The sequence below is a fragment of the Vicugna pacos genome, chromosome 9, assembly GCF_048564905.1.
Source record: "Vicugna pacos chromosome 9, VicPac4, whole genome shotgun sequence".
In the NCBI taxonomy this organism is placed as follows: domain Eukaryota; kingdom Metazoa; phylum Chordata; class Mammalia; order Artiodactyla; family Camelidae; genus Vicugna; species Vicugna pacos.
In genome coordinates, this window is record NC_132995.1 from 58872873 (window position 1) to 58887081 (window position 14209).

At 32.3% G+C, this 14209-nt stretch overlaps 1 protein-coding gene across 2 annotated transcripts in view; it reads right to left on the minus strand.

The window, feature by feature from the left end:
• LOC102540174 (bile acid receptor-like) overlaps positions 1-14209 on the minus strand; it is a 60635-nt gene that overhangs the window by 3737 nt on the left and 42689 nt on the right. Inside the window, exons 2-8 of one of the 2 annotated variants that reach the window (XM_031680529.2) lie at positions 11930-12090; positions 5429-5540; positions 3475-3837; positions 1705-1845; positions 934-1034; positions 707-811; positions 443-542 (exon numbers count right to left, since the gene is read on the minus strand). In XM_031680529.2, the coding sequence (XP_031536389.2) occupies positions 443-542; positions 707-811; positions 934-1034; positions 1705-1845; positions 3475-3837; positions 5429-5492 (874 nt within the window). In that variant the 5' untranslated portion in view covers positions 5493-5540; positions 11930-12090. The remainder of the gene's footprint in view (positions 1-442; positions 543-706; positions 812-933; positions 1035-1704; positions 1846-3474; positions 3838-5428; positions 5541-11929; positions 12091-14209) is intronic. The other variant, XM_072967957.1, reaches the window with a different exon arrangement.

Genomic DNA, 14209 nt, shown 5'->3' on the forward strand with positions numbered 1-14209 from the left:
AAATTAAACATAGTTGGTTTAACCTTGAAGAATCTATTTTTACAGAGCGTTATCTGTACATGTAAATAGATAGCTAAGTTTCGGCCAACAGTGGGTTGATTTTTTTTTTGTATTGTACAGGGAATTTTATCTGTTTCATGTTTTATCTAAAAACCAAAAATAATGTATTTCCAAAAATAAAAATAAGATAAAACATACAACCAATCATAGTTTGTCTTAACTCTAAGTCTTCGAAGTCACCTGTATAATATTTTTAAATATTTCTATTTTCACCTACCTGATTGATTAAAGCAAATAAAGTAAAACATGATTTTGAATTTAGAAGCAGTTTTGGTTGAAAAATAGGTTTTGTTTCCTTAAAACATCTCCTTCCTTTAAAACAAGGAACTTTAAAAAAATTAAGTATTAAATTAATTTTTTTTTCCAGAGGTAAGGTGATTACCTGGAAGTCCCTTGGTAAAATCCATGAACATTTTTATTTGTACGATAACTGTCTTGGAGAGTTGCAAAAAGCTCAGTTCAGGATTTGCATATTCCTGCAGCTAACCACCAGAAAGAAATACGATTAATAATTTTTTTCTTTCCAATAGCTGTTTAAATTTTAAACTATATTTATGGTGTTATTTTCTAAATTTTAAACTTATATTTATGGTGTTATTGTAATTTCATAATTACAAATTACTTCTTGCCAGTAATGAACACATACAAAGCTTTGTGTTTCTTCTAAAGGAACTTTGTATTTTTGATGAGCAGCCACAATGTTATTAATGAGCTGATTTTCCTCTTGTGTTAGTTCCACGCTCTCCTGAATCTGTAAGAAAGTACAGGGGCAAAACTATACTGTATACTTATTAAATAAGACATCATCATTAACAAAACAGGAAATTTCACTTTTCCAGATCTAGTGGTGGATGACACAAGTTTGTTGTTTACCCCTTCCTCTTTCACTTTGATGTTAGAGCAAAAACTGTTATTCTTCTGTTTAAAGTTCTTTTGAAGCCTCTTTGATTTGCATTGGATTTCTGTAAGCAAACCTGTAACATTAGAAAATTCATATAAAATGTTTTAGGTATAGCAAATTATGGGATTTGATGAAAATTGTCTTGTACACAAATATCATAAACTTGTCTTTTCACAAAGAACCTTTCTTTTTTGGTGAGCATGTACAACAGCAATTAAATTGACTACATTACTCTCTCCTTTTCCTAACACAACTACCTGTCTACTTAAAATTACATAGTCGTCCTGGACATAAATTAATATTAATTTTGCATCTCCAAATTATAAATTTAGACCTTTTTATATTAGTGAAATTTCCACATTAATTATATCTTGGAAGCAACAGAATGTTGATTGGTACATTGAAGGGAAACTCCTAATTTATAATTCTGCTTTTTCTAGATGAATTATATAACTTTAGGTTAAATAACATGAAAATACAAGGATTTCCAATTAAGAAGAAAATATGATTATTACCAAAGTTAGAGCAATATAGTATAGAACAGAGTTTACTGAAATAATTACCTAGATTGGTAACTTGCTATCCTAACTTAGCAGTTGCTAGAGAAATAGCTTAAATTCAGACAAATATGTTATGTTCAAATATATTCAAAATAACTTGAAGAATGTATTAAGTTCCCAGCAAGGTAAGAAAAACTAAAACCCCTCTCAATAAACAAAAAACAAAAAAACAATAACACTTACATTCTTCCAACATTCCTACTGCCTTACACTTTTTTAGTCTACACTCTTGACATTTTCTACGCATGTACATGTCCATTTCACAGTGACCACCATTCTTGCAATTATATACTGCATTTTTGGTGATGCTACGTCGAAAAAACCCTAATAACAAAAAGATTTTTTTAAAACTTTATTAAGTAGGTATTTTTAGTTACTTATTTTTATTAATATATAGCTCCATAGTAAAGTAATAAAATTAACTAAGTTACTTCAGTAAAATGTTTTTCCCCCAATAAGAAAGTTTGGTTTAATATACATTTATCTGGATAATTGTTTTAATCCTCTTCTGTTTGACATATTTTATTCCAAGGTTGTTCCTGTCCATAATTTATCTGAAGATTAAACTAAATAACCCCAACACATTAAAATAACTCTATTTTACTATGGTTATAATATATCATCCAGAAGATTTTTAAAACTATGTTTTACAGAATATCAAGATTCTGTGAAACATCTCTCAAGGTTCCCTAGAAAGAATATGTGCTAATGTAAAATAAAACTATAAGGAAAGCCTTTCTGTTTCTCTCCTCACATTTCCACCTCAACTCGTAAAGGAAGAGATATTCATCCAAACTTAATTCCTTTGTCCTTCTCCCTTTTTAGCATTTCCCCAGATGAGAAAATATTGCTAATTTATTTGGTCCAAGATGTTGAATGGGCCATGAGTGTGTGTGTGTGTGTGTGTTAGGGAGAGGAGGTGGAGTGTCTACATTTTCCTAAATCCATGCATTGCAGTCTCTTCCCATTTCCTCTGTCATTTTCCATTCCTGTGCAATAATTGGGCTATCTTCATCTTATTCCATTCCAAGCAGAGAAGTTGATTAGTCAACTAGAACCCTCTTAGAACCTTGCAATACTCTTTATCCATAGACATACTTGAGAGTGAAAGTTTCATAACTCTGACTCAAAAACGGGAGTAGAAAGCTCAGTTTGTGTTTCCAGAACTATGCCTCATTTTTCAGCTTAGTTTGAACAGCAAGGCCCTGCATTTTTATGACTAAGCAAATACTGGCCCAGCTATTCCATTTGTAAAGCTTTTACCTTTATTCCCCTTGATCTTCAGCTGTCTATTCTTTGACAGGAATGAGTTGTGAGATTCTGACAATAAAACTTCACCCTGAACTTCTAACAGACATGTTTACCTAGTGCTGTATTGGTCTAATCATTTCCAGGTTCTGCCCCCAATACTGCATTTGTGAATTAAAAAAAGAAGTATTTCAAAACCTCAAAACTTCATCAAGGATTATTTTGCTCTTTGAAAATGCCATTGTCAATGATGGTCTTCACTTAAAGATTTCTTCATTTGTTTTCAAAAGAGCATTCCGAAAAGATAGCATCTTAGAAGTCATTTAATTCAAATTTCTTCCTAATCCATAAATTATCAGCCACATGAGAAGATGTAATTGTTAAAATTGACATTGTTTTAACAGACATATTCCATTCCAACATCAGATTCATCTAGGAACATGGAAACTTTTTGCTACATAAGTGTTTTGAAATTTATATTTAAATGTAAAAGTCTTCGAAATTGAAAAGAAAACCCAGTCAAAACTTCATTACATTCCATGTTCATGTCTTTGATCCCACAGACTGATCACCTTTAAACACATCAAGGACTCTCCTTGGTTTTATTTTTCACATTTTAAAAAGTAAGAATATTCTTACATGCTTAAAATTTCATCACTCTTCAGTGAACACTAAGATTAAGTTTTGTTTTAACTTTATCCTTACCTTTGCAACCTTCACAAGTAAGGGCATTATAATGATATCCTGACGCTTTATCACCACAAACTACGCAGAGTTCTCCCTGTCCCTTAATTCGAATTGAAGAATGAGTTATTCTGGACCTTTTTATTCCAAGGTAACCATCTTCAGCATCATGGGCAACCACATACGTGGATTTATTTAATTCACATGAAACAAGTCCATACTCTCCACCATTGAACTGTGGATCCAAGCGATAAGTGTTGAAATGACTTTGTAAAGATTCAGACTGTAGAGCTGGAGGAAACTGGACAGTAGAACATTGGCCATAAGGAGATTCTTGAAAATCAGTGTCATGTAGCTGATAATTGATTTGTTCTGGCAATATATCTAGTATTTTAACATAAAAAAAAACAAATGGTGATAGTCAAAATTCATAATCATTTTCAAATTTCAAAGAGTTTTATATTCAAGAAACACAATTAGTTCAACATGTCCACTATATCCCAGGGACTTGCTCTTCAGCTTGAGAGGCAGACAGTAAACTGAATTGCAATGTATGATAAGTGCTGCCATCCCAGAAGTATGCAGAGGTTGCTCAGGAGCTGGGAGAAAGGGTTGCTCATGGCCTATATACCAACCCAGTCTATCTCCTTAAGTAGAAATGAGTATTTCCCAGAGCTTGGAATGAAAGCTTTTCCCTATCATCTGCATTTTCCTTGTCATGGATACAAATGTTTTCAGTGCAATCAGATCAGTAAAGAAATGAATTAATAATTTATCCAACCCTCACCCTTGCCAAAAAAAAAAAAAAATCAAACTAAAATACAGTACCAGTTATCTGGTTATTTCCAGCAAAAAAATTTTTTGTTTGAACTCCTCATTTTATATACCTTAGCCATTTGTCGACCTTATTTAAATTACTAGTTTCTTTTTGTTTTGCTGTCTATCAATTCTAACTAGCACTATCTGGAGATAAATTCACTTACCTCACAGGGTGACTGTAAGGATGAAATAAGTATGACATGCAAAAGTATATAATACAAAATGATACTTAATGGATATCTTTATTATTATTATCAGAAGCTCCCAAACACCAACTTACTTTCTGTTTTCAGGAGAGTTACTGAATCTAAATCCAGAAAATTGGGTCCAAAAAGACCCAGGAATACTTAATGTCTCTATGTCTATATCTAGTAATTTTGTACTTTTCCTGGTGCTGAATCACAAGGTGTTTTCATTTATTTTTATTCCCAAAATTCCAAGACTGGTAAACAGTATAATTCCTATTAATTCACATAAATCATTTACAATTTTATAGCAGCCAGTCCAATGCAAAATGTTGAATAAATAACATAATAGCCTGATATAAGAAAAATGTTATCGGGAAAAATAATGTAACTTTTTTTAAACAAGGGGGCTCTTCTTGGCTGAGTATCAAAAGACTGCAGAATACTGGCTAATGTTCCATTGGTATGGAAATCAGAGTTCAAGCTGTAAACGAAAACTGCATTTAAAACGAAATTCATATTGTAATTACAATCTTAGTCTTTTTGGAGAAAATCCCTATTGTCTCCTAAATTCTGTTTTCTATTTCTTTCCCTTTGATAAAAGTCTTATATTAAGATTAAAATTTCAAGTACATTGAATAGCTACTCTGAACTACAATTTCCAAATTACATGTGAACTAGCTTCAGCTAATCCCTAAAAATAACTTCTAATTTGCATGTTAATTCTACTTTTAAAAATTGAATACAATTTTAGACTGTGGTGCTTTTTCTTTACATTTGATTCTGGCTTACAAAATCTTAGTATTTCTGATTTTTGAAATTCATTATATTCTCCAGTCAGGAATAAAGTCACTGGTTAATTTGTTAATTTCTTAAAAAAACAAAAAACAAAAACAAAAAACTGTGATTAAACATAATTCCCACCAAAAAAAGTTTTATTAACTATTTTACTATCATTTTTTGTGACATACCATAGTACTGCACTGGTTCAACAAGACAATACCCATCAGATGCAGTGACATAAGTATTGGCCATTCTTTTGTCCAATTTTCACTTCTTCATTAGTGAATGCTAAAATAGAACCTGAAGGGAACAAAAATTTTGTAGACTATTGGAAAGTGTGATTATCAAATCCATATGATTTTGTAAAATTACAGTACTGTTTTTGAAAAATAAAGAATTTAGTAGACTTTGTACATGAGACATTTATATTTACACTTTAACTGGAAGAATATTGATTTTTCGTATTTCTACGTACCAAATTATTTAATTGTAACAATTTCTTATTGATCAGCTCTTTATAAATAACCTAAATCTTTGTAATAATCATTGTGGCTCATGAAAGGATACCAAGCTTTGGAGTTAGACTTCATATATTGTTTTCACCACTTATTTATGGGTCATTTATTACACCTCCCTGAACCTCAGTTTCCTCATTTGTAGAAGAGAAACAATAAAACACATCTAGCAAAGTTGTTGGGAGAGTTTAATTACATATTTGAGATCCAGCACAGTTCTTGACTTAAACAGAGTCTACAATTATTATTCTAATAGTTTCAAGATCTCACTGTTCTAAATTTAGATGAATTAGGAAGAAAAAGTAATTTTTCATAAAGAAAATTAAAGGGTAGGGAAAGAATGGCTTTCATAGCACTTTTTTAAATCTTTTAAGTCCTTTGTAAATATTAATTTTTCATAGCACTGTGATATGCTAAACATTAAAACATGGTTCTACTTGACTAATGAAAACAGTTGTTTGATTACTGAAAAGTGTTTTGTTTTTAAAAATAAAGCCCCAAAATGATAAGCTGCTATGAGGAAAACTTATTCAAAATCTAAGACTATACCTTATGGGAAAAGCTATTTTTGCTACTTCCTAGGAAGGAACTCCAAAAATAATGAACCTTTGAATAGACTTAAACAGGAAATCAAAGTTAAAGAAATTGGAAGTTATTAAAAGAAAATAATGGTCACTCTAGAATCCTTCATATTTTATAGCTTTATTCTCTCTATTAGAACATAAAAACTGTTTTCACCATTTAAAAGAACCAAAAAAGAAGAAAATGGGTTTTAAATCATGCCAAAAGATATGCATGACCAACTTCTGAGATAGCTTCTCAGATTATATTGAAAAATCTTTTACTTAGATTTATTTCATGTGTGATGGGTTCATGGCTAAGGTTTCTATATCTCTGAAGGTGATGCAAATAGTAATATTGCCAAAATTTCTCCTTTATTATTTAATAGACTCCAAGCTCCTTTAAAAGCACTTGAATCTTCCACTCTCTGACAGCACAGCAGCAGTCACACAGAGGAAGTATTGGATGGAAAAGATGAAGCAAAGGTGGTGCCCCCAAATAAGTGTGATTTCAGTATGACTTTTTCCTTGAAAAGTAAGAACTAAAATCAATAGGCCCAGCCAGTACCCACTTCTGTTTTCCCTGTATCACAATAGGATAATTGGCTCTCCATACAAAAAGAATTCTGAATGCTATCAGTTTAACCTGTGTGATACTTTTTAGCAACAGTGTTAAGACCTTTCCACACTTCTCTTCTGAGTCTCAAATAGATTTCAGAAAATTCCAAATGCATGTGAAAACTTGAAGTTGTTATTCCCCTTTCTTTTAAAATCGCTGCTTTTATCATTAGGCTTCATTTAATATTAAACATATGAAAACCACTGAAATTTTTAAAGTATTTGGTACTGCTTTGGCATAGACTTTTGCTGAGAGAGATTTCATTTAAGAAGTAATACAGAATAAACCAGAGGTAGCGCATTAAAACAAAACTGGTAATATCCTGGCAAATACACACAGAAGTATCTTAAAACAATGCTGCTGTCAGGGTTCATATCATAAATAACAATGTTCTCAAACCAAATCTTTCCAATACTGAAAAATAAATGCCCCAAATATTGTCTAAAGCAGAAAATTTTTTTCAGTCTATGAACTACAGGTGTACCTCAGAGATATTGCATGTTTTGGTTCCAGATCATCAGAATAAAGCAAATATCACAAGAAAGCAAGTCACATGATTTTTTTTATTTCCCAGTGCACATAAAAGTTATGGTTAAACTATACTGTAGTCTATTAAGTGTGCAATAGCATTATGCCTTAAAAAATGCATACCTTATTAAAAAATACTTTATTGCTAAAAAAAAATGCTAACCATCATCTGAGGCTTTAGAGAGTCATAATCTTCTTGCTGGTGGAGGGTCTTGCCTCAGTGTTGTTAGCTGCTGATGATCAGAGTGGTGGTTGCTGAAGGTTGGCATGGCTGGGACAATTTCTTAAAATAAGATAATTATGAAGTTTGCTGCATTAATTTAACTCTTCCTGTCAAGAACGAGTTCTCTGTAGCACTGCTATTTGAGAGCATTTCACCCACAGTAGAATTTCTTTCAAAATTGGAAATCAATCCTCTCAAACCCTGCCAGTGCTTTACAAACTTAGTTTATGTAATATTCTAAGTCCTCTGTTATTATTTCAACAACCTTCACAGCATCTTCACCAGGGGTAGATTCCATCTCATGAAGCTACTTTCTTTGCTCATCTATAAAATGCCACTCCTCATCTGTTCAAGTTTTATCATAAGATTGTAGCAATTCAGTCACATCTTCATGTTTGACTTCGAATTCTAGTTCTCTTGCTGTGTCCACCACAACTGCACTTACTTCCTCCACTGAAGTCTTGAACCCCTCAAAGTCATCTGTGAGGATTGGAATCAACTTCTTCCAAACTCCTGTAAATGTTGATATTTTGACCTCTTCCATGAATCATGAATGTTCTTAATGGCATCTAGAAAGGTGAATTCTTCCCAGAAGATTTTCAATTTGCTTTGCCCAGATCCATCAAAAGAATCACTATCTGTGGCAGCTATAGCCTTATAAAATACATTTCTTAAATAATAAGACTTGAAAGTCAAAAGCCATAAGTTTCAGAATGAATGTTGTGTTAGCAGCATAAAGACGAAATTAATCTTGTCTATCTCCATTAGAGCTCTTGGGTGACCAGATGCATTGTCAATGAGCAGTAAATTTTGAAAAGAATGTTTTTTTTCCTGAGCAGTAAGTTTCAACAATGAACTTAAAATATTCAGTAAACCATGTTATAAACAGATGTGCTGTCATCCAGGCTTTGTTTTTCCATTTATAGAACACAGCAGAGTTGATTTAGCATAATTATTAAGGACCCTAGGATTTTCAGAATGGTATCCAGAATGGTAAAGGAGCATTGGCTTCAACTCAAGTCACTAGCTGCATTAGCTCCTAACAAGAGTCAGGCTTCCCTTGAAGCTTTGAAGCCAGGCATTCTCTCTAGCTGTGAAAGTACTAAATGGTATTTTCTTTGAATGTAAGGTTGTTTCATCTACATTGAAAATCTGTTGTTTAGTGGAGCTGCCTTCATTAATGCTCTTAGCTGAATCGTCTGTGTAACTTGCTGTAGCTCCTTCATCAGCACCTGCTGCTTCACCTTGCACTTTTACATTATGAAGATGGCTTGTTTCCTGAAACCTCGTGAACCCACCTCTGTGAGCTTCACACTTTTCTTCTGCAGTTTCCTCATCAATCTTAGCCTTCATAGAATTGAAGGGAGTTAGGGCCTTGCTCTGGATTAGGCTTTGGCTTAAGGGAATGTTGTAGCTAGTTTGCTGTTCTGTACAGACCATTAAAACTTCCTCCCTATGAGTAATAAGGCTGTTCTACTTTCTTATCATTCGTGTGTTCACCGGAGAAGCACTTTTAATTTCCTTCAAGAACTTTTCCTTTGCATTCACAGCCTGGCAAACTGTTTGGCACAGAGGCCTGGCTTTTGACCTGACTCAGCTTTTGACATATCTTCCTCATTAAGCTTAATCACATATAGTTTCTGACTTAAAGTGAGAGACATGAGATTCTTCCTCTCACTTGAACACTTATAAGCATTGTTGGGTTATTCATTGGCCTAATTTCAATATAATTGTGTCCCAGGAAATAGAGAGGCCCAAGGAGAGGAGAGATGGGCAACAGCCATTTAGTGGGTCAGTGAGAACACATACATTTATTGATTAAATTCACTGTTTTATAGGGGCATGGGTTCCTGGTGCTGCAAAACAATTACAATAGTAACATCAAAGATCAGTTATCAGGGGGAGGGTATAGTTTAGTGGTAGAGTGCATGCCCAGCATGCACAAAGTCCTGGGTTCAATCCCCAGTATCTCCATTAAAGATAAATAAATAAATAAAAACCCAATTATCCCCCCCAAAAAAACAAACAAGATCAATGATCACAGATCACCATAACAAATATAATAATAATAAAAAAGTTTGAAATATGAGAATTACCAAAATGTGACACAGAGACACAAAGTGAGCAAATGCTGTTGGAAAAATAATGCCAACAGACTTGCCCGATGCAGGGTTGCCACAATTTGTAAAAATCTCAGTATCTACAAAGTGCAACAAAGTGCCATGAAATGAGGTATGCTTATATACCAGGGTATATATGGGAAATATACATAAATAAGCCACTGAGTAAAATGTGCCTTTTAAATTATGAAATATTTACCTATTTTATATGCTATAGTAATAGTTACATTATTTTCTACACAAAATTTTCACTAATTAAATTTTTCTTTGTACTTTTAAATGTTTAATAGAAGTATTATAATATGTATTCATGGTAAAACAAATCTTTCAGAGTGTGTTTATAAAATTAGCTTAAAACACTTAAGTAATTATTAACGACATAGAGAGAGATATGTAATCAAAAACTTCCTATCCTATTAAAATAAAGAGAAAAGTTACAGTGGGCTTGGAATGATTCATTTGGTTATCTTTCCCAGTAAATATTTACTTAAAGAGAAAATAACTCAGTTCAGAGAGGAGATTTTATCAAGAGGATCAATTTGGCATGGGCAAAGTCTATATTTTTCTTTAACAAATATGACTTTATAAAAAACCGTGCTTTTCACAGATCATGATAGCCATGTTACTGAAAAGCTGCCTAATTGCATAAATGAATTTGCATATCCTCTGCTTTAACCATAAATTGTCCTTAGTAACTCTTCATATATCTTCAACCTTAACAGGAAAAACGTTGATTTCTGAAAACTACATCTGTATGTTAAAGAATTTCACAGTTTTTACATTTTTACTCTTGCAATATATGTCATTTGAATCATGAATAATTCACTGCTTAAAATGGACATAATTGAAAAGTAGATTGCTTCACAAGGAAAACATTTAAGTTTTCATAGTAGCCTCTACTCAAAAATGAGTGATAGTGCTTTATGATGCATAATTATTAAAAGGATTTTTTATGGTAGTGTTTCTTTGAGCCAAAACTCTTTGAACTTACTGGAACCAGGAAAAATGAAAAGAATATATTTGAATAATAACGCAAATTAAGGCTTCTTGATTCCTTCATAAGAATCTATCCTTTAACTTTAGAGTACAGGGAGGATTTTACACTGTGAAGTCTTCTCATAGTTTTATTATACAGCTTTATTGAGATGTAATTTACAGAACATAATATTCCTTCTTTTAAATTCACTATACAGTTCAGTAGGTTTTAGAATATTCAGAGTGTGCAGCTATTACCACTATATAATTCCAGAGCATTTTCATCACCCCAAAATGAAATTCCACACCTGTAAGAATCACACCTCATTCCTGCCTCTCGCCAGTTCCTGGCAACCACTAAGCAACTTTCTGTTCCTATGGATGTGCCTATTCTAGACATTTCATATAAATGGAATCATATAATCCACATACAGATTTAAATGAAAAAAGTATTTAATATCATGTCAAGTAGCTTTCACAGTTTAAGATAGAAAGAAAATAAACTAAGTATTTAGAAAATTCATGACTATGAAATTAATATTTTATGTACTTCAGAGGCATATAAATATATTTTGTGTCTATTTCCATAATTTGGAACAATTTTTGCAATTATTGCATCATAGAATTTTCAATAGAATTATAATTCCCTGAATACACCTTTATCAGAATATATTTGAAGTTGGTTTGAATTTACATGTAACTATTGCTCAAAAAAATAAAATATATTTTACCAATAAGATCTTGATTTAAAAATAAGTTTCATTTTTAAAATACAACAGTAAAGATTATTGTGAAGTGATTTATAGTATTACATCAAATATCAAGTCCAACTACAGTCCCAAGTTACTTTATCATTCTTTAAGAAAGAACCAAATTATTGCATAATCTACCTTACTTAATTAAATGTCTTATTTTCAAAGGGAAAATGCTTTTTACAGTTTGACTACTGTAGTAACAACAATTAGCTTATTCACCTTGAAAAAATTAAGTTAATGTTAGTGGAAACTAAACATCTCAAGAAATACCCTTTAATTTATTAATATCATACAATTTAATAATAGTTTCAAGTAAATTGTAGACAAAATTAACATATTTAATTTAGACAGCAAAAACACATTTTTCTTATTTTAGAGAAAACAAAATACTCACAGTTCAGTGATATTACTAGAGATTGTCCTTTTCCTCACAGTATGAGTAGAGGTAGATTTAGCAATGACTTTAACTTTCCAGCTGGAGCAAACTGGGCCTTTTCCCTATTTATCAAGGAGTGGAAAGCGGGGCACGCTGCATACACTTAGGCTCCAGACAATCTGCAGAGAAATGCTTCAGCTTATCTCAGAGACAAACTTTCCACACAATCCTCTCGGGTCAAAACAAGGGCAGTTACAGGCTAACATAAATCAAATAATAACCAGATCATCAGTGATAGAAGCCTTTGGGACTTTCAGGTCACATTCTCCCAGAGTCCCTTATTGTTTACTTAGCAAATATTTTGTTTTCTTGATTGCATTTTCCATTGTCCCATTTTGAATACAAAACATTAGTCTCTGCAAACTACTGAGTAATAGATACAGGAAGGAAAAAAACCTTCATTAAATTCACACTCCACTAACACAGGTGCTATAACAAACTTGAAGTTTATTTTTTCATTACCTACAAAAAAGTGAACTTGTTAAACCAAATAACAGCGTGAATAATAATTCATAGATTGCTACAATGTTAGATGTATACAAGTCATCTAATCCAACTGTCTCATGTTTTTGGCAAAGAAAAACTGCAATACAAATAAATACTACTTCTTGTCCAAGTTCTCACAACTACTTAGTAGCAGAGATGAAACTCAATGAAAATCCAAGCAGCTGAACAGGATTTATAAATAATTTCACTATGATTTTTTCATGGCACTTACATAAATAAAGTTTGTTGGATACCAGGCTCATAGTCTCATCCCTTTAAGGCATTTCTACAGACGCAAGTTTACAAACATGTTTCACCACTAAACTCCATCTTCCTGGTCACACCTCCTCTGACCTGATGACTCACTTTTTTTAATCTTGTCTTAGTCCTACCCAGTTCCACTTTTGCATAAATATGGCACAGCTTCAGTATACACCTTTACCTTTCCTGGCATCTGATCTTGTCCACCTCCAGTTTCTGCCTTCAAACTATAATACTGATGATGAATTCTTCAAAGGTCTTCATCTACCACAGGGCAGAATTCACGGTGACAGCTTCAGTATACACCTTTACCTTTCCTGGCATCTGATCTTGTCCACCTCCAGTTTCTGCCTTCAAACTATAATACTGATGATGAATTCTTCAAAGGTCTTCATCTACCACAGGGCAGAATTCACGGTAAATTCTGCAAGTCACGTCATGTGGAGTTTCGTTTACTTTTTAAAATAATAGGCCTTGTATCTGTGAATTTTAATTAGTGAACCAAATAATAATCACAGCATTGTAATTCATTTGTGTTGATCCTAAAATATTTCAAAAATAGGCTTCAAATTATGTCTCAAAGAAGTGATATTCTACTAGCAGCCTTACATTGAAAAATAGCTAAACAAACATATACTACTTGATATTTTTTAAAAGCAATGCTTAACTTCTAAATATTTATCAGGAGCATTTGTTCCTTAAGAGAACACTACCCTTTCACTATCAGTATACAAATGTCAGGAATAATTCATAAATTTTATTGTTGAGATAAGTCCCAATTTTAACCTCTGATTATAAGCAAAATTAGTGGTTTCTGTATTAAAATAATATATTTTCACATACTCATTTGATTCAAACTTTTCGCTTATTCATATTATCTTGACCACTCATACCTTCAGTCCCACACTAATTATATCTGAGATACTACAGTTCATTTGTTAATCATCTTCTTTGTTTAGTTTCACAAAGACTAACTCATCCAGAACTTGATAGCTACAAAATTTTACATGTACTTCCCTGGTTTATAATAATATTCCAGACTTACTGACATTAGCATAGTACTCATTCTAAGGTACTTAAAGACATGCAAATATATGTTGATATTTTAAAATAAGAAAAGGAGAATATATTTTTTTAATTTTACACAGGCTACTGTCACCTGAGTGTTCTATTTATAATCACAGTTCACCGATATTTCTTAATAATCAAAAATGAGGAAATTTCTTGAAATGTATTCTTTTATACTGTCACTCAATACATAGCTAGTCTGTATGGATAGATACACGCCATTTAAAATACTAACATTACCTTATCAGTTACAAATAACCTGAGTTACAAATCTAACCCATTTGTTTGCTGCAAAGTTAGGACATCATTAAGGAAGGCTCTTTAAGAAAGTGACATCTAAGACAAGACCTAAAGGATGAGGAACAGCCAGCCACAGAAAAAGCTGAGGGATGAGTGTTTTAGTGGGAACAGCACATTTACGTA